General features: G+C 49.4%; 3 protein-coding genes across 3 annotated transcripts; 1 reads left to right on the forward strand and 2 right to left on the reverse strand.

The window, feature by feature from the left end:
• Positions 1-450: 450 nt before the first annotated feature.
• On the forward strand, positions 451-6,220 carry LOC128275149 (ankyrin repeat domain-containing protein 13C). Its single transcript, XM_053013554.1, has 6 exons — positions 451-904; positions 1,333-1,374; positions 3,226-3,330; positions 3,401-4,200; positions 4,284-4,531; positions 4,947-6,220. Exons 1-6 carry the CDS (start codon positions 802-804, stop codon positions 4,960-4,962), a joined length of 1,314 nt encoding a protein of 437 aa, XP_052869514.1. The 5' UTR covers positions 451-801; the 3' UTR covers positions 4,963-6,220.
• Positions 6,221-8,795: 2,575 nt separating this feature from the next.
• LOC128273240 (uncharacterized) lies at positions 8,796-14,592 on the reverse strand. The gene is made up of 2 exons (XM_053011175.1): positions 13,546-14,592; positions 8,796-8,853 (listed from the first exon to the last, which is right to left on the reverse strand). The coding sequence occupies exon 1, from the start codon at positions 14,452-14,454 to the stop codon at positions 13,597-13,599; it is 858 nt and encodes a 285-aa protein (XP_052867135.1). The 5' UTR covers positions 14,455-14,592; the 3' UTR covers positions 8,796-8,853; positions 13,546-13,596.
• A 463-nt stretch (positions 14,593-15,055) lies between these two features.
• LOC128271983 (calcium-independent phospholipase A2-gamma-like) lies at positions 15,056-17,096 on the reverse strand. Its single transcript, XM_053009686.1, has 5 exons — positions 17,007-17,096; positions 16,861-16,940; positions 16,392-16,803; positions 16,106-16,326; positions 15,056-16,024 (listed from the first exon to the last, which is right to left on the reverse strand). The coding sequence occupies exons 1-5, from the start codon at positions 17,026-17,028 to the stop codon at positions 15,356-15,358; spliced, it is 1,404 nt and encodes a 467-aa protein (XP_052865646.1). The 5' UTR covers positions 17,029-17,096; the 3' UTR covers positions 15,056-15,355.
• Positions 17,097-17,260: the final 164 nt, after the last annotated feature.

The following is a 17,260-nucleotide window of genomic DNA, read 5'->3' on the forward strand; positions in this document are numbered from 1 at the left end:
TTCAGAGAAGGAATTCAAATGATTGCAAAGTGAAAACCAACACACATCGACAAACGATGGTGCGAGCGGAGAGAAGAAAAACAGACACACACAGGCAGTAAAACACGCAGAAAATTCTACTTACATTGTATAAGGATATATTGTCAGATGTAAAAGAAGAAAAATAAACTTATTTGGTAGTCAAGTCAAGTGGTGTTTGCTATATTTTATTGATGATGTTCAAATTTCAAAACGATTCAAACGGATATTTGAAAATCGTGCCACACAAAAAAGGGAAATCGTAAATTCCCCTTTTTTTGTAACGTTGCCGCAGGGCAACTGTCAGTTGTCAGCGAACCGGTACCGGTAGAACGTACCGGTTCGTGCGGATTCCGCGTTCCCGCACCAGAAAAAAAAGATGTAGAAATTTGTCAAAGGCTTAAATTTGTTGTTTAGTTTCGCTGTGCGTCCCGCGAGCAGTACGCCGCTAGAAGGTTCATAATTCGTAAATTATTTGGTGGTACCACAGAGTTCTGCATTAGTGGTTGGAATTGTAAATGAGTCGTCCAGCAGTAATCCTGCAACACGATCTTCGAGTCTTGCCGGATAAAGTGTTTTTAATTTACTCAATCGCTCTATAAACCTCATGTATAAAAGTGTCTCGCATACACGTGACTGTAGAAGAAACTAAATAGTGCATCGACACGTACATGTTTGCAGTGCACTCGCTACCGGGAACCAGGAAACGCCAGAGAAAGACGTGCTCCTTCGGTTCGCTGCATCGGGATTTGTTGAGTAAAATGCTTTCGGTCTATTGAATCGATGACGGCATCGTATCCGCTTCATGAGTGCGTTTTCAACGGTGATACCCGTAAGCTATCGTTGCTGCTGCGGACCCACGAAATCGCTGAAAAAGACAAACATGGTAAGTGCGCAGTGGCCACCACTTCTGAGTCCTCCTGGGCACCGGACACCCCGTTCAGACGATGGAATCAGCAAAATTTGTGTACCCTTTTTCTTTTCTGTCCACGGAACCCTTTTCGCGGCTGCCTGCAGCCGCAGACCGTGTTTCATGCATCGATTATTTGCACTCCCCGGTGTGTTGCGCTCCTCGATGTTCAGTTTTCGCTTCATTATCCATGGCGAGTGGTGCGAAAAATGCTATCGCAGTAAGCTTGTCCGAAAGTTGCCTCTAAGCGTCCATCCATTATTATTGCAAAAACCACCAATTGGATGAATTTGCAGCGTTCAGCAGTTTGGCGTACCAAATCGCTTAAGTTGTGTTTTATATGTAAAGCATGTCAAATAATACCAAACCCTAACGAAGCCCTTTTTTTGTATGTTTCTTTTTAGGCAACACACCTCTGCACCTGGCTGTTATGCTGGGACGAAAAGGTAACATTGGCTGGGAAACGGTTCATAATCTGACCATGTCTGGGGTCATTGCAACGAGCATCTTCGGTTGGGTCAGCATATTATTATACGTTTTGTTTTGTGGTGCTCGCCTCCCAAAGAAAAGTGCAAATAATTATTCAACAAACCAGTGGCTCGTGGCAACCGTTCGAATTCGAGTGATAGTTTTATCTTGCAATTAAAGACGAGAGTGATAAATGGGCGCCAAGTGAGGTGAAAAGTGAAATTGGCGAGCCGGCCGAGATCCGGGCGTAGAGATTGCACTACACGCCAGCCCACTTTGAGTACCATATAAATTTCATACACAGATATCATACAGATAATTTCAAGTAGCACATCCAATCATGTCACCATACAGTTGGTGCGACGAGGACATCCTTGTTTGCGCGCACTACCGCTATCTGGCGCACCTCAGGGAACAATGCCGCCACGAGAAGCGCGAAAAAGTCACATTGGTAAACCCACTGATAAAGGGCGTTATCGGTTCTTATCTAGCCCAGCATAGCAGGGGCGATGTGGGCTGGCCTGACTCAGCACACAATTTACACGCTATGCAAACAAGTAATTTCCATCGAATCGATTTCTAATGAACTTTTTGTGTATTTCCCTTGGGCCATCGAAATGTTATCGCCAAACGTGGTGCAGATATTGGCACCATTTACGATAAGCTCCGCGTGACGACGCTCAGTCAGCGTTACGGTGCTTCCTTTTGCAGTGAATCAGTGACCGCAGTTCGCGAAACGAACCTTCGGGGGATGACTGGGTTTTATTAGTAAGTCCGCCTAGGGTTGTGTCACAATACGGCACCTTCACTGATGGCTGGCTTTGATATAATATGGGTCGTTTAATCAATGCTTTGGTATCGTGTGGGAAGGCAACGGTATGAGTGAATTTCTCATAAATTCAGTCGTTCCGACGGTCAGACACTTCGATAGCAATCTGATCATAGCCATCACCCGACCGAAAGCTCTGTTATTTTCTCTTTCAATCACTTATTAATCCTCTCCGTCCTTCGGTATCCTGTTTGCCACGAATCAGCCTGTGAATGCTTCGATTCAATAAACAAAGACTTCCCGCTCGCGTCTCCGTAATTACCCTCGGTACTGCAACGAGTAAACTCCGATCCGCAACATGCTGCCATCGTAGTAACCTTGATTTGCAATTCCTTGGCGTCCCTTTCATACGTTTTAAAATGTCTTTCACAAACCATCCAGAACGTTTGTCCCGAGAAGGTTACCGATGGGACAAACGACCCAGCCGGGATCCTTGCGACCAGTGCCGTAACTTGCCAAAGCCACTCACTTTTTCCACCTGTTCCGTTTTATCGATTACGCGAAGCGCGTGTCCTCGCTCATTGTTCTCGTGCTAGAATGAATGTCTCCGCTCACCTCCGGGACCGTATCCGTGCTACGCTGCCCTTGCGATGCGAGGCGGTTTATTTATAGTCACGCAACGGGGCTCGAATGTTGTACCACGAAAGGAAGCGTAACCGTATCCTTTTTGAAGCGATGCTCCGACGGAATTCGAGCGCAGCATTTTCGTTTCGCTTGTGTTGACGAATGGACGAATCGAAAGACAACCAATAAAATCACATCCGCCGCGGCGGCGTTTTCTGATCGGCTCACTTGGTTTTCCACATCGAACCACTGGCAATCCCCGAAGTTAGTCTACTCTGAAATGAGAAGATTAAAGTAAGCTTTCAATCTTCGGCATAATCCTCGCATTGCTCGAGGGACAAGAGGCGGGAAATGAGGTTTATTATTAGTGCTCCTCCTTGAACAATGTCAGTAGGGCCTTCGAAGGATACTAATGGATACCATTATTTCGTTTCAGAATGTACCTTCCTCTTGCTGGCACACGGAGCACCGGTTAAAGTAAAAAACACTCAAGGATGGTCCCCTCTGGCAGAGGCCATCTCCTACGGAGATCGGCAGATAAGTAAGTTCTATCCCCACGGCACCCCTCGCCGCACCATCCTAAACAAGTTCCGCTTTATTGCTTCCTATAGTCAGCTCGTTGCTTCGCAAACTGAAGCAACAGGCACGCGAGCAGATGGAGCAACGGCGACCGAATCTGGTGAAAGCCCTCAACCAAATGGGTGACTTCTACATGGAGCTCAAGTGGGACTTTCACTCGTGGGTCCCACTAATATCACGCATCCTGCCCTCGGATGTGTGCAAAATCCACAAATCTGGCTGTTCGATCCGGCTCGACACCACGCTTGTCGACTTCTCCGATATGCGCTGGGAGCGCGGGGACATTTCATTCATCTTCCGGGGTGAAAATCCACCGAAAGACTCGCTGACGGCGCTCGACAACGAGTGCCGCTGCTATCAGCACGTACGCCACGAAGAAACGGAGCTGGAGATCGAGGACGAGGTCGACATTCTGATGTCCAGCGATATCCTCGCGGCGCAGATGTCGACGAAGGGCATTAGCTTTACGAAAGCACAATCGGGCTGGATCTTTCGCGAGGATCGCCGCGAAACGGTGGCCGGTCAGTACGACAGTGATCTGTACACGATCAACGGTCTGACGCTCGAGCAGCGTAAACGGCGGGAGCACCTTTCGCGCGATGATCTGCAGAAAAACAAAGCCCTAATGGAGTCACTCACCAAGGGCGGCGGTCAGACACAGGCGGTCGACCAGAACGGGGAAATCTATCGACGCGCCTCGCTGCAGCCTCCAGTGACCAGTGGCACCACCTGGGAGGAGTACATTGCCGCCGACACCGGTCAATACCCGAACCTGGGACGGGACCTAGTTTATAAGGAATCGAGTAAGAATTTTAAAGCAACCGTAGCTATGGTAAGTCATGGTGGGCAAAGTCAAATGGTCCCCGGATGTGCTTTTTAAATCTAATCTTGTTCGCTTTCGCCGTCGTTTTGCAGAGCAAAGACTTTCCACTGAGCATCGACATGCTGCTGAACGTGCTGGAGGTGATAGCGCCGTTCAAGCACTTTAGCAAGCTGCGCGAGTTTGTCACGCTGAAGCTGCCGAGCGGGTTTCCGGTCAAAATCGACATCCCCATCCTGCCGACCGTTTCGGCCAAGATCACGTTCCAGAAGTTCGAGTTTCGGAACGATATCTCGCCCGATCTGTTCGTCATCCCGGACGACTACAAAGAGGACACAATGAGGTAACGAGCGCCACCGTCCACCGTCCTTCGCCACCACCACACTTCGCGTCCCATCTAATGCGCCACTCTCTTTCTCTCTTTCCGTTTATTTTTCTTCTCTTCTCTTGTTGTGTTGTTTGTCTTTGGTTTTTCTCCATTTTGGATTCTTACATGCACCCCTTTCCGTTGTTTGCTCACCAATCTTGCATCTTTCCCGTGCAACTCAACCAACCACAATTTGTTCGTCACCAAAACCACCCGCCCGCGCGCACACCTTCTACGCGTGAACAACAAAACACAAACTAACCGATCCGACGCTACGGCACACCATGTACCCACCACCACCATACGACCGACACACGCCACATTCCCTGCCACCGAAACGGATTGCGAGGGTTCATAATTAACGCGCTCAGCTTTCTCATCTATTTCATAGATTTCCTGATTTATGACCTTTCGATCTCGACCGATTAAACACTGCTGCTCGTTGCTCGTTGGTCAGCGCGAAGCAACGGACCACACGACGGACCATCCATCGGAATCGGCCCCACCATCGGCAGCAAAACAGGCACAAGCAGCCACCGATCGCGATCTCTCGCTCCTCTCACGCTCCTTCGTGGTTGTCGTCGATCAATGTACCCGCCGTGCATTGCACATCTTAACGCTAAGCGATCGGCTCACCGCGCGGCCGTGCTGTGTCCCTCCAGAAACAGTCCGGCTTGCCCCGCAAATAGCAGATCAATGTCTAACGTCAGATCGGCAGCTGTGGAGGGATGAAGAAGGACATTTTCTCCGTCGCTCCATCAAGGGTGGTCAGGGGAACACAATATGTATTAGCCTCTTAGAATGGGTAGTATTTTTATTGTTTGTGTAAGTGAGACCACTAGAACGAAAATTATGTCCTGTTTCCTATCCGTTTAGCGAAACCCCGCTAGAACACAAAATTGTAGTAGAGAAACAACCGCGCGCCAGCGGAACACACTTTGGTACAGGGCCGTTTTAACGGGACTTTTCCTGCAGGACTATGCTCCGACACAACAAACCAAAAACCAAATAGGTTACACGAATATTATCGAGTGACAGGACGTGAAATGATGTGGAAACGTTTACTAATGATGATTGCAAATGTAAGATATGCATTTTTGGGATCCCACCAAATTTGGGTCTACAAATGGCACACAGTTTTCTTGAGGGAACAAAATGGGCTCTGGTCTGGAATCGGGAAAACAATAGTGGCTCGTTATTCCAACGAACCTCCAGTTGATTGATCAACGTCTGGTCCTTGTGCGCCATTTGCATGCGTTCAATGTCTTTACTGTAATGGGCATCTATCAAGAAGTTGTTTGGTGTATTGATCGTGTCACGCTTTCCCGATGGTTGTGGTTGGTTTGTAATGATCGTTGTGCTTCATGGTGATCACGGCCCTTAGCTGCGTATGTGTGTATGTGAGTGTTAATCGATCGTGTAATCGATCCAATATTTGGTCAACAAGCTTCGACAGGGATTCCAAGATCGAGCGAGAGAGAGCACCAACTGTTGTCAGACACCTACCGTGGATATCAGTGAAAACCAAAATCAGCAATTTGTAAGATGTTTTGTTAGCTCTGGAGATAGAGGACAAAAGCGCTGTACAAAACGGCACTGCCCGTTCCTGGAGAGATGAAAAACAAGAGGTGAATCGAAAGGAGGGTAAAAGAACAAACATAAAAAGTCTACAAACACATAAAACAGTTCAAGACCACCCATTACTTGGCATCGGACGAAAGAAAACTCACGAAACGATCGGTGGTGTGCCACACTTTCCCACCACCAGACTGTGTACAACAAGGAGCGGCTCTAGGAATCCCGTTTCTGCCGTAAACATGTCCCGCGGAGTTATTGTGGAATATGCAACCAATCTTCATTATCGTCGATAATGACCCGGATGAGCGCAAACATTTTCCCACCCGACATTACACGTTTATAAATCAACGTCAAGTACCTCGCACTGCTGTGCGATCCGAAATCCAGAACGAAGCAATTTGCCGCGATCCGCAGCAGCGCGATTCGTTGCAGCAGCTATTCCGCGGACCGTGGCGTAAATACGGTTCATGGTAGATGGATCATTAGAAAACTACTCGCACCGGCTCTCACGCTCCTCGGTCGAGTGTAGCGTAATTTTAGCAAACGTCAAGGAACCCGTGTGAGGTTCGGAGCGTTGCTGCGGAATACCCTTCTCTAATTGCAGATCTTAATTGATGTATGAGTTGTATTTGCGCGGATTGCCAAACATTGCGCTTCCCTGTTGAAAATGCACGAAGCGGAGAGAGGTATCTTGATGGTTGGCCAGTTATTATAGGATCACTTGTTCCGTTAAAACACCGAAATGTTAGTGTGAGTAAGAAAATGCTTCCTTCTCTGGTTTATTTAAATTGTGCTGAACTTTCAACAGGTTTTGTATGCTTTCCTTTCTGTTAACAACGTTCACAGTACTAGCAATAGACTCCTTAACCTAATACACGAGTTTTCGCACGGTCTGCCAGACTCTAGTGATGTTTGCTCCACCCCGGTGGCGGCTTCGGAATGGGCACCCACTCGGTCACCTGCACCGGTCCCCAAACACGCTTCCACACGCCAACGTATACCTTCTTCTCCTGCCAGGACTTCACCCAGCGGGGCTTCCACTGGAACCGCTTCTTCCAGAATCCGGTCGGCTGTGGCGCCGCCACGACTACGTGATCGTGATGCACATGATGCACATCGTGATGCAAGTCGTGATGCAAATCGTGATGCAGACCGTGATGCAAGTTATGGGTCAGATCATGGTGCAAATTATGGGTTGTCAGATCATGGTGCAAGTTATGGGACAAATCATGATGCAGATCGTGATGCAAGTTATGGGACAGATCATGATGCAGATCGTGGTGCAGATCGTGGTGATGTAAATGATGATCCGCGGTGGTTCCAAGGCTGTGCAGCAGTGACTCCGGATGATGGTGGACTAGGTCGGCAGCATGATGAGCAAGGCTGTCGGAAGAAAAGCTGCAAGTGAAACGAAACATCGGATGAGTAACCTCGGTATCTAGGTAGATGGTACACGTTTGGCTCAATCGTCAGTTCAGTCCCAAGACCTCTTTCCGGAAGGGAGACGGAAGGGAGCTTGTTTACTGGGTTTGAAGTGAACTGCTCTTTATGGTGGTGTGATAAAGTACGTTGTTTACGTTTAAAATTATCTTTAAGCCCCCACTCGAGGCTGGATTTGTTTGGTAACATAAGCATAAGCTTGTTGGGTGAAGCAGTTAGTAAAAAAAAATTTTGAATGACAGTTTATTACAAAAATCGTCTGAAACATTGTGTTTAATGGAACCGGGTAATGGATAAATCGAACAGAGCAAGACAGAAACCTAACCCCATTTGGGTCCCATTAGCCACGAATGTTTATCGAACTCGAGCAGCGCTAATGGCTTCGCTTGAACGGCGAAAATGGACGATAATGCCTACCATTTTGCAGCCCGATGGAAACGGCACGATGCCAAAGTGTGGCCAATTGAAGTCGCAGACGGTACTGGAACATTATTGCTCGGGGTTTCCTCGCTATTGCGCACCCCAAATCATAGATCGTAATTTACGGATGAAAGCATTGATAGGCCGACGCGTTTTTGAAGCCGTACATTGTTGTGGCAACCCGGTTTTTTATTGGCCCGAACCGTGCGGCACGGACGGCTTTCGTTTGTCAGATTGCGCTGATTGCCAACTAATCGGCACGACCACGGCCGGCAGACTGTTTACGCGAAGCACCAGAAGGGTGGTGGCGCGCGCGCTCGCGCATCCAAATGGACGCAAGGAAATCAGATCGCTCGATTTTTGTTTTGGCAGATGTTTAGCGTTACACACACTGGCCGCTCGGGATGTTTGCTTTCAGGCGCGGTCCAGCAAAAGCAAAAAAGGAAAAGTGTTGATGCGTTAATCGGATGCTTCGTGATCGGCTTATGATATCATATTAATGCCGAGACGACCTGGACTTCAAGGCCACGAAAAGTTGAAAATTGTTAGTCATCAACCCGGGCCAATACGTCAATACCGGAGACGGAAAGCAAGCGGCTCGATCTTGCTTCCGAAGTAGACTAAATCAGACCCGCGGGGTGGGGAACTGACAGGGACGAGAGAATGATTTACGAACTGTTAAGCTGCTGAGCTCAATACGCTTGAGACGTGTTAAATTAAGTGCATTAAGTTCTCGTTAAGCCGATCGTAAATATTCCTTAAACTAAGACCGAAGCACGTAATTACCTTTCCAAATCACTAGCCCTGGTCGGATGAAGATTCGGGAATACGGTGGCCATTAACGCTAGAATTAATAGTACCTATGAGGAAGAAAAAAACATCACACAAACCCCTAATTAGAAAGCTTAAAACATGAAGTCTTCCAATTGGCGTTCTGATCAACATTCTGATCTGCGTTTTCAATGGAGGCGCCTGGTGAGTGACAGATTCTACGAAATTAGTCTGATCCTCCTTCGCCATCGTAGCGCACTTAAAGTTTTAGAGTCAACAAAACAGAACACTTGAGAAGTTTTTTGCGTGTTTACTACAATAGTTATAGTCCTTCAGATGTAATCTGTTATCTCCACGACAAACGCCGAATTACACTGATAATTCCATTCACAGCAATCTCACTAAACTTATTTTACTTGAAAACTCACTTTCAGCGCCATTATTGGTAACAAGTTGCCGTTATCGTCACTCAATGCCCGTCGCTCAACGATGATTTACTCCAAATTGACAACGCACCACCAACTGACTGGAGAAGCCAGCGGCGAGCTAGTTTTAAAGACGCGCCAGTTTTACCACGGCGCCAATTTGAACAGTGGGGCTACACACATTACGGCCCACACAACTACTGGCCCGCACGGGGAACGGACGAAGCATGATTTTGCATGTGGAAAATGTCCAAAAACTGTTGCCGCCGCTCGCGCTCGCCCGGCGCATTGCGTCAAAACACCGGAAGCGAATGCAAGTTCATTCGGTAAGCACGTCAGATGAGGCCACGGGTGGGTTGTCTGGGCGCCAGCTACAGTGCCACGCATGGCTGTAACAATAAGTCACTTGTTGTTAACATGAGGGACCTCAAAACTGTTAAATAGTAAGAGCCCCAACAAAGACGAGCTTGATAGGCCTTTCAGCTAAACGTTAATAAGTGGAAACTTTTAGGTTTTACTCTGTCGATCAACAGCGACAAGTGACACACTTTTTGTCAAGTAACTGTAATTAAACGGTGAACATTTTGATTCTTGTCCAGATAGTCCGCTGCTCCACACTCTGATCGTCTTTCTCTTTCGTTTATTTTCTACTCACTTTGTCCACAAAATGTGTTTCATTTGGTATGCAGCGTGCGTGCAATCGCTCGGTTCGGTTCACCGGCCGATCGGTCGCGCAGTGGTGTGTATCGTAAACCGATAGTTGCAATGACATTTTCAAAACACGTACCACTATCCCTCCGCTCCGCCAGAGCTCTTGCACTTAGGACAGGTTTTTTTGGTCGCTGCAGATGGGTACATAATTGAAGTGGACACTTCCGAATCGAAAGTCCAAAAAGCAAAACAACAACATCGGTGATTGCAAGAGCATGAGATGTAGAGGGAAGCCGGCGCACCGCGTTGGCCGAAGCGGTCATAACTTAATCCCCAAGCGATCCGCACTTATCGTTCGCGGGCAGCGGTCTCTGCATGCCAAGTTGGGTATTAAATGTTTCGATTATATCACCGATGGGCGAGCATGTGTACATAAATTTAGTTCGAAACGATCGTCTGCCCTACTGATCGTGAGTTACATTTGTTCGGTTACTCAACGAACGATAAAAAAGTGGATCACTCATTTAAATAAATCATTTGTGGCACAGCACTTATTTTCGAATATAGACATTCGTTGCATTGTGAGTTTGTAAATTAAAATGCAAAATTAACGAAGGCTCCGTACTCCAATTTGTGTTTAACCTTTGTGAAGGGGCACGTCCGAACGGGCACGGAAAGGCCAAAAACATGCCAAACCTCACAACACACACACCGGACTAACGATGTGCCAAATGTAACACCTAAACGGTACGGCAGGGGCAAGGCGAACCGCAGGCGAACAAATCACTGCCAAAGCGGCGGAGGTCCTAGGCCAGACACCCGAGAGACCCCGCCGGAATGGAACGCTCTTTGGCCTATAAATAAAGTTTGGCAAGCGTTTGCGGTAGTGCAAAAACAATGATACGGTTCAACGCAACCGAAACATAGTGCGGCCAACCGAACCGACCGCTCCCTACCTTGGCAACGTGCATGAAATGTATGCTACGTCCGGATACACTTTTCCAAACTCTCTTTCTAATCTTGCACTGTTTGTGTTTCAATTTGGAGCCGCCCCGCTAACATTCAGAAGAATCGAATGGAGTGGCTTTTTGCTGCCTGAAATTATGACCCATTTACCATTGCTTCAGAAGTGCGAAGCAAACTTTTGTTTGTTTATTTTACATTCGTACACCGAGCATCGCGGTCTTCACTAGAAATTTTCAACCAGAAAAATGGCCATACTTTAAAAATGGAACGCGTGCAAGGGAAAGAAGTTGGACCGACCGAAGTTTATTTATCATGCAGGGGCTCAGGGTTTCCAATGAACTCGCGTCTGTTCGGGAGTTACTCGAAAACGTTATGCTTACATCTCTTACACTGAACTTACTAAACTCGTACTGAAAATGCCCTGAGATTTGGTTAAATCTATTTCAAAAGATAGCGTCCGTCGAAAGTACAGAAGCCTCATTGGCGTGTGATTTACTGTCGCGCACTTCAAATTGTGAAACCCCACTGAAGTCCCTGTCTGTCTCCCAAGGTCCCCCACATCACTCACCAGCCAGACGCATTGCGCCGTAATTCATTTTTCCTGCCCGCCACATGAGATACTACCGCTGAACTCGGCCACGGCCCTGAATCGCCGCCACTTACGGTTGCAAAACTTCCGGTGGTGGTGCAGATAGACCAACCATGATGCGCCGGCCAGCCAGCCAGCCTGCCAACCGAGATCGACATTGGATGGCAAATTGGATCATCACACTCCGCTTCCGTGCCACCACCGGACGTGGAAAGTGCCAGGGAATGCGCTCATAAATAGCCGACCGGGAGCGCGTGTGTCCAAGATTCATCGGATCGGGACCGGAGCGCCATGTTTTATTCGCTCAATTAAATCATTCGCTCCCGCCGGAGACCGTGACCGGTTTTCGGCAGCTGACCGACCGGATGAACGACAGCACGTTGTACAGATCGGGACGGATACGAGGTGGAGATTTGTTATGAATATTTCTTTTCTACTGATTCGGGAGTAAATTGCGATCTGCGTGTTGAGTGTGCTCTACTTTTTGCAGTATTTCACAAAAAATCAAGAAATTTCGTTATCCGCTCGGCCCGAGGATTAGCCCACTAGCCCCATCTATTAGCCGAACGGCACGAGAGGGACATAAATTTCTACGTAATCAGCGGCTTGTACACCGTAAAAATATTTACTTGTCAGCGTAGCTTCACTTTTTTCATCCAATCCCATCCGTTTCTCTCCGTAGATAGCTTCGCGTTCACGCTTCGCCTGCTTAATGGCCACACAAGTATTTGCGTCGGAATGGGCGAGAAAATGCGGTCACCGAGTCCTGCTGTAGTGGCAGGGGGGACCGAAAGTCGAAAGAATCCCGTTCAGCGGCCACACCAGACCGTGGGGGATGCGAGGAACAGCGACTAAACCTTCGACCCGCTAATGGTCAACATCAACAACGGTGGTGGAAATGGTGTAAAATGAAAGGAGACTCACACCAAGTGCCGGCCAACAGCATCGGCGGCCTGTAAGTCGATTTATCACACGACAAACGACACGACTCGTGTCGGGGAACGTCGAGGAAAATAGCGTCGGAAAATTAACGAAAATATGCGTCGTGCGTGTACGGGCATTCGGTCGGCGCGCCGGGTTGCTTCGGTCAGGCGCTCCTCAGATTTTGCGCCTCGAAAACGCAGAAACAAATCGTGAAATTCGATTCCAATCCATCAATTCTCATCTCGCCGGGCGCGAAGCGTACCGAAGTTACGCATGGCCGTTGTCTATTGTGACAGCAAACCATCAAAACACCGGGGCCAAATCGAGCCTAGGCAACCGATAATTTAAAAAAGAAGTACCCGAACGTGGCATCGTGACAGCAACGCCGGAAAGGGCCCTGGCCCCGTGCACGTGTAGTCCGTTAGGTGATCAACTGTTTTGTTGGACAGCAGCAGTAGATCACCATCGATCACTTGTGGGCGCGAGGGCGTTCCGAGATGATTTGTTTGGCTAACGTCCCAGCACCGCCCGCCCGGAGCGGCGGAAAATCTGTACCGACAGCTAACCGCTTGTTTTTCCATCTGCCACCGGAGACGAAACGAGACGATCGCAGTGTTTGTTTTGCAGATGTTTCTCTTTACTGTTCTTTTTTTCTTTCGGCAACCGATTATGTTTCATTAGGCACATAATTTGCCTCGTTAGGCGATCGTTTAAAAGGCGATTCTACTAAATGAACCACGAAGCGTTTGACCTAGGGTTTCAAACGTTCTGTTGAAAAGGTCATTTTGTGCAAATTGATCGCAATTTAAGCACGCTTTATTGAAACTGGACTAAACCTTTCTGCGTCCGATCAATGTGCGCCACCGATCGGCCATTAATCTTTCCAGTTAGCCTCGACCTGTCAGCGGGATTTCAAACGCTCCCCAGTGTCGTTTCTTCGTCAAACGGAAAAATCTAACGCAACAAAACCCGCCGTAAATTAGAACCGACACCGTACGTGGTTAATATAGGTTTACGACTAACTGCCCGGAGACGACCATAAACACTGAACACCCGGACACCCGGACACCCGGTTCCATGTTTCTTGTCGCAACAACATTTCAAATCCGGTGCTTTGGGGGCGTTGTATAAATAGTAGGCTGCGTGCGGCCCGATCCGGTTGCTCATCGGCCGGCACCATAAATCAATCCCCACCGGCCACGCACGGGAGGACATGTTGCGCTTACCTGACATTTTACTACAACGTAAACATAAGAATGGCGGCTCCCCGCGGCCCCTCAGACGAACGTCGAGTCGATATCATCCCGGTGGCCAACATGGCTGAGCCGGACCTGCAACTCACGCAGTTTGCCACACTGCTCGTCGTACCGGGCCTCCAGCTGCTGGTACAGCGATCCCTGGGCGACGGTCAGCTTCTGGAGCATCTCCACCTGCTTCGCCTCGCTCTGGGCCAGCTTCCGTTGCAATTCCACCACCAGATCGGTAAGGTCTTGCAGTTTGCGTGTGAAATCGCTCTCCAGCCCCTTAAGTCGCTCGTCGTACATCGGAGCGTCTCCGCCACTAAGACGGTCACCGGTGACCCCGTTGCAGCGCTCCAGTGTGCACACTTTCGTCTCGAGTGCCCCGAGACGCTCCTGATGGCTGCGCGCCAGCTGATCGATCTGGAGTTCAGCGGCGATGATACGACTTTCGAGTACACCACCAAAGGCGGACCCTTCGGCACCTTTCGACTTCGTTTTGGCCACCTTGCCCAATTCGCTGCAGGTCACCTTCAGGGCGGTGAGCTGCTTCGTTAGCTCATTCCGGCAGCCGGTCAGCTCACCCTTGAGGCCCTTAATCTCGTCCGCCTGATCCTTGAGCCGCTTCTCGATCGCCTTCGGGATGGCACCCGCTTTGCTCTGGACGCGCTGCTCGTACTCGTCCGCCACCCGCTGCTGTTCCTGCAAACTCCGGAGGGCCTTCAGCTCGCTGCTCAGCTCCCCGTAAGCGTAGTGCGTGGCGGTCAGGTTTTTGCGCAAGTTGTTCAGCTCATTGCTGATCTTGTGAATATCGGCCGCCGTGTACGTGGTCTTGTGGCGGCTAAAGTACGACAGCCAGCCCGTGTTCTCGTACTCTTCCGGTTGCATGTTGCTCATCGTGGCAAACGGTTATTTGCCCTCCACCAACTTTAAACACACGAAATTGAACTCCGAATCCCGAAAGAAGGAGATTTACTTCATAATTTAGAACGCCGATCGACGCGTCGCCAAAGACTTCGACCGTATGCGTTGAACGATCGCGGGGAGAAATCTAGATCTGTAAAACTCGGAACGGCAGAGATCACAGTAACGATTGCGGCCAACGTCGGGAACAGACTGGCCACCGACCGGTACGACACACACGGATAGTGATCGGCACCTCCACGATCGGCGGCCTTAAAATAAATCGGCCATCTATGTCGGGAAAAACTCCATTTTCCCTCTCTGCGGCTCTCTCTCTCTCGCGGGGAGCGCGAGCGAACGGACTTAGAACGATATTTTTACTGCGATTCTTTTGGCCAGCGTTCTTCGGCTGCGGTGTTTCCGGTGCTCGGTGCTTTGCAAGTGTTGCTCCAATATGCTCACATTTCCATAGCATGGCCAGGTGATTGGAAAAATTATTGTTTGAAATGCCACAGTAACTGAAAGGCCGAATGCAGAGTTCACTGGGAGTGGATGGCACAAGTTCGGTTTGAGAGAATCTCACTGAAAGCAGAACCACCAAACCGGTTTCCGGTTTCAGATCGTCAATACTCAACCTATGAGACATTTATTCAACTCTAAAATCACTAACATAATATCCTTTCTTGAAGCAGCAGTCAAACAAATTAAAAACAAAATGTTCTGAAACTAAAACACGCTTTGAGGTATGTTCCAGCGAGAGAACCTATAGGTACAGAGGAACATTTAAAGCTACGCTTTTTACATCCGACTGTTGTATTCGAAATACGAACAGCCCTCAGGTGGAGGTAATACTAAAGTGAGAATTCTTTGGAATCGCGCCTTAATCTCGTCCCTTCTAAGGATAGATCACGTTCCGCACGACGTCGTACGCTTTGCGTGCCATCGAACGCTCCTTCAGCAACAGATCGGCCACCTGCTCGAATTTGTCCTCGTTTCTTGCGTAGTACGCGGCCGTGTCCTGCTCGAGCTGCGCAATCTTATCCTGTCGCACCTCAACCATCGACAGGAACTCGGTCAGATACGGATTGAAGCGAAAGTAGCGCCCGGGAGGCAGCAAATCACTCAGCACCGTGTGCGTCGCCTCGGTATCGGTGGCCGAGTCGAGAATGCGCAAGAACTTCGTTTTCCACGAGCTGGACAGGGCCGCCTGGTCGAGTATGCCTTGGCTGATGATCTTCTGGCCGTCGTTCGATTTGCTGCGTGTGCGGCCCGTACCGAACGAGACCACGCACTGGATGCGCTCGTTTGGCCAGAGACATTTCGCCTCGTGAATGGCGACCGTCGTCGGATTGTTGTACAGAATACCTCCGTCTTGGTGCAGCTGACCGTTCAGGGGAAAATCTCCAAAGTACGCAGGAGCGGCCGACGACGCACGGACCACCTCCCACAGGCGCGCCGTATGACATCCGGCGTACACGGACTGTACGTTCCGCGGGAAGGTGTAGTTCCGGAACACGTGCGCATCGATGTACTCATCGCAAACCGTCGTCGATACGCAACAGCACTGAAAATGCAGAAAGAGGCCCTTTTAAAATGCAACTCTGGCCGGCAGATGGTGGCCGTTTTTACCCCCGTCGGATCCCACCTTCGGTATGTTCGGCAGCATCACCGTGTCGATCATCCGTCGGTAGCCGATGTGGCGCTTGAGCAGCGTTTCCCACAGCTCGATGTCATAGTACGCGTGCGAAGCGACCAGCCGCGATGCTCCGGACAGTTTGTCGAAGGTCGACGGACGGTGAAACACGTTGTACGCTAGCTTCTTGTACAGGTGGATACCCTCGGTGAGGGTAAGACTTTTCTCCGACGCTAAAACGGCAATCCATTCGTTAGACCACGATCGCCGATAGGCTTTCAAATCGACATCAGCTCACCCAACGCACACACCAATATGGCCCCGGTCGACACGCCGCAAACCAGATCGAAAAGTTCGAAAATTCTCCGATTGGTCAGTCGCTCCAGTTTACGCAGCAGTTCCATCACGATAATGCCACGGATACCGCCACCGTCGATGCTCAGGATGCGGATGCCGTCGCTCGGCAACGGCGGCACGTAGCCGAGCAGCGCCAGCCCCAGCTTCGCGTGCTCCGTAATGGCCGGATCCGTCGAGTACCGTAGCTCTTTCAGCAGCTCGATCGCACCCTCCTCGATCGCGAACGCCTTCTCCTGCGGGTGTTTTTCAAACTTCTCCACCAACTCGTACAACACCTGGCGCTGCCGATCGACCGGGATCGCTTTGCGACGCAGATCGAGCAGGGCGTGGCGCGTTTGCGATTGGTTGTGGCGCTGCAAGGAACAAACCCGTTAGCAGGATGAAACGATAGCTCTTGGGCACTAAATTACCCTTTGTTGCTGGTTGGTCCATCGTTGTTGCCGTACGGTACGCGGAAGAATACCACGAAGAATTGGTTGCTGAAAGGTACCTATAGCGAACGATCTGCGATATACATAAGCCCTTCACTGCCTCGGATCGGATATTCACGACTCACCAGCTAGCCTCCAGTTGGGCATTTTTAGCTTATCACACTGCCCATTCCTACGGATCGTGTAGAAAATGTGTAATTGTGTTACGCAAAACGTCAAACGATTTTTGTTTGTTGTTTGTCTGAGCGTTGCGTGCATTTCACGCTTTCGTCACGCTACAGGGCAGCATGTCGCGTGACACGGCACGCACGCCAGATTGACAAGACATTTGAGTCAAATTTCGCTTCACAAACGGCTTCTATTTTATTTTTGTAAGCGA

Source organism: Anopheles cruzii, chromosome 3, assembly GCF_943734635.1.
Source record: "Anopheles cruzii chromosome 3, idAnoCruzAS_RS32_06, whole genome shotgun sequence".
In the NCBI taxonomy this organism is placed as follows: domain Eukaryota; kingdom Metazoa; phylum Arthropoda; class Insecta; order Diptera; family Culicidae; genus Anopheles; species Anopheles cruzii.

Coding starts and splice junctions, on each gene's coding strand:
- LOC128275149 (XM_053013554.1), top strand. CDS start 802: ATGACGGCATCGTATCCGCTTCATGAGTGCGTTTTCAACGGTGATACC. Junction 3,331..3,400: donor CTACGGAGATCGGCAGATAA/GTAAGTTCTATC, acceptor TGCTTCCTATAG/TCAGCTCGTTGCTTCGCAAA. Junction 4,201..4,283: donor TTAAAGCAACCGTAGCTATG/GTAAGTCATGGT, acceptor GTCGTTTTGCAG/AGCAAAGACTTTCCACTGAG.
- LOC128273240 (XM_053011175.1), bottom strand. CDS start 14,454: ATGAGCAACATGCAACCGGAAGAGTACGAGAACACGGGCTGGCTGTCG.
- LOC128271983 (XM_053009686.1), bottom strand. CDS start 17,028: ATGCCCAACTGGAGGCTAGCTG. Junction 16,941..17,006: donor GCCCAACTGGAGGCTAGCTG/GTGAGTCGTGAA, acceptor CGTTCGCTATAG/GTACCTTTCAGCAACCAATT. Junction 16,025..16,105: donor TGCTGCCGAACATACCGAAG/GTGGGATCCGAC, acceptor CTGCATTTTCAG/TGCTGTTGCGTATCGACGAC.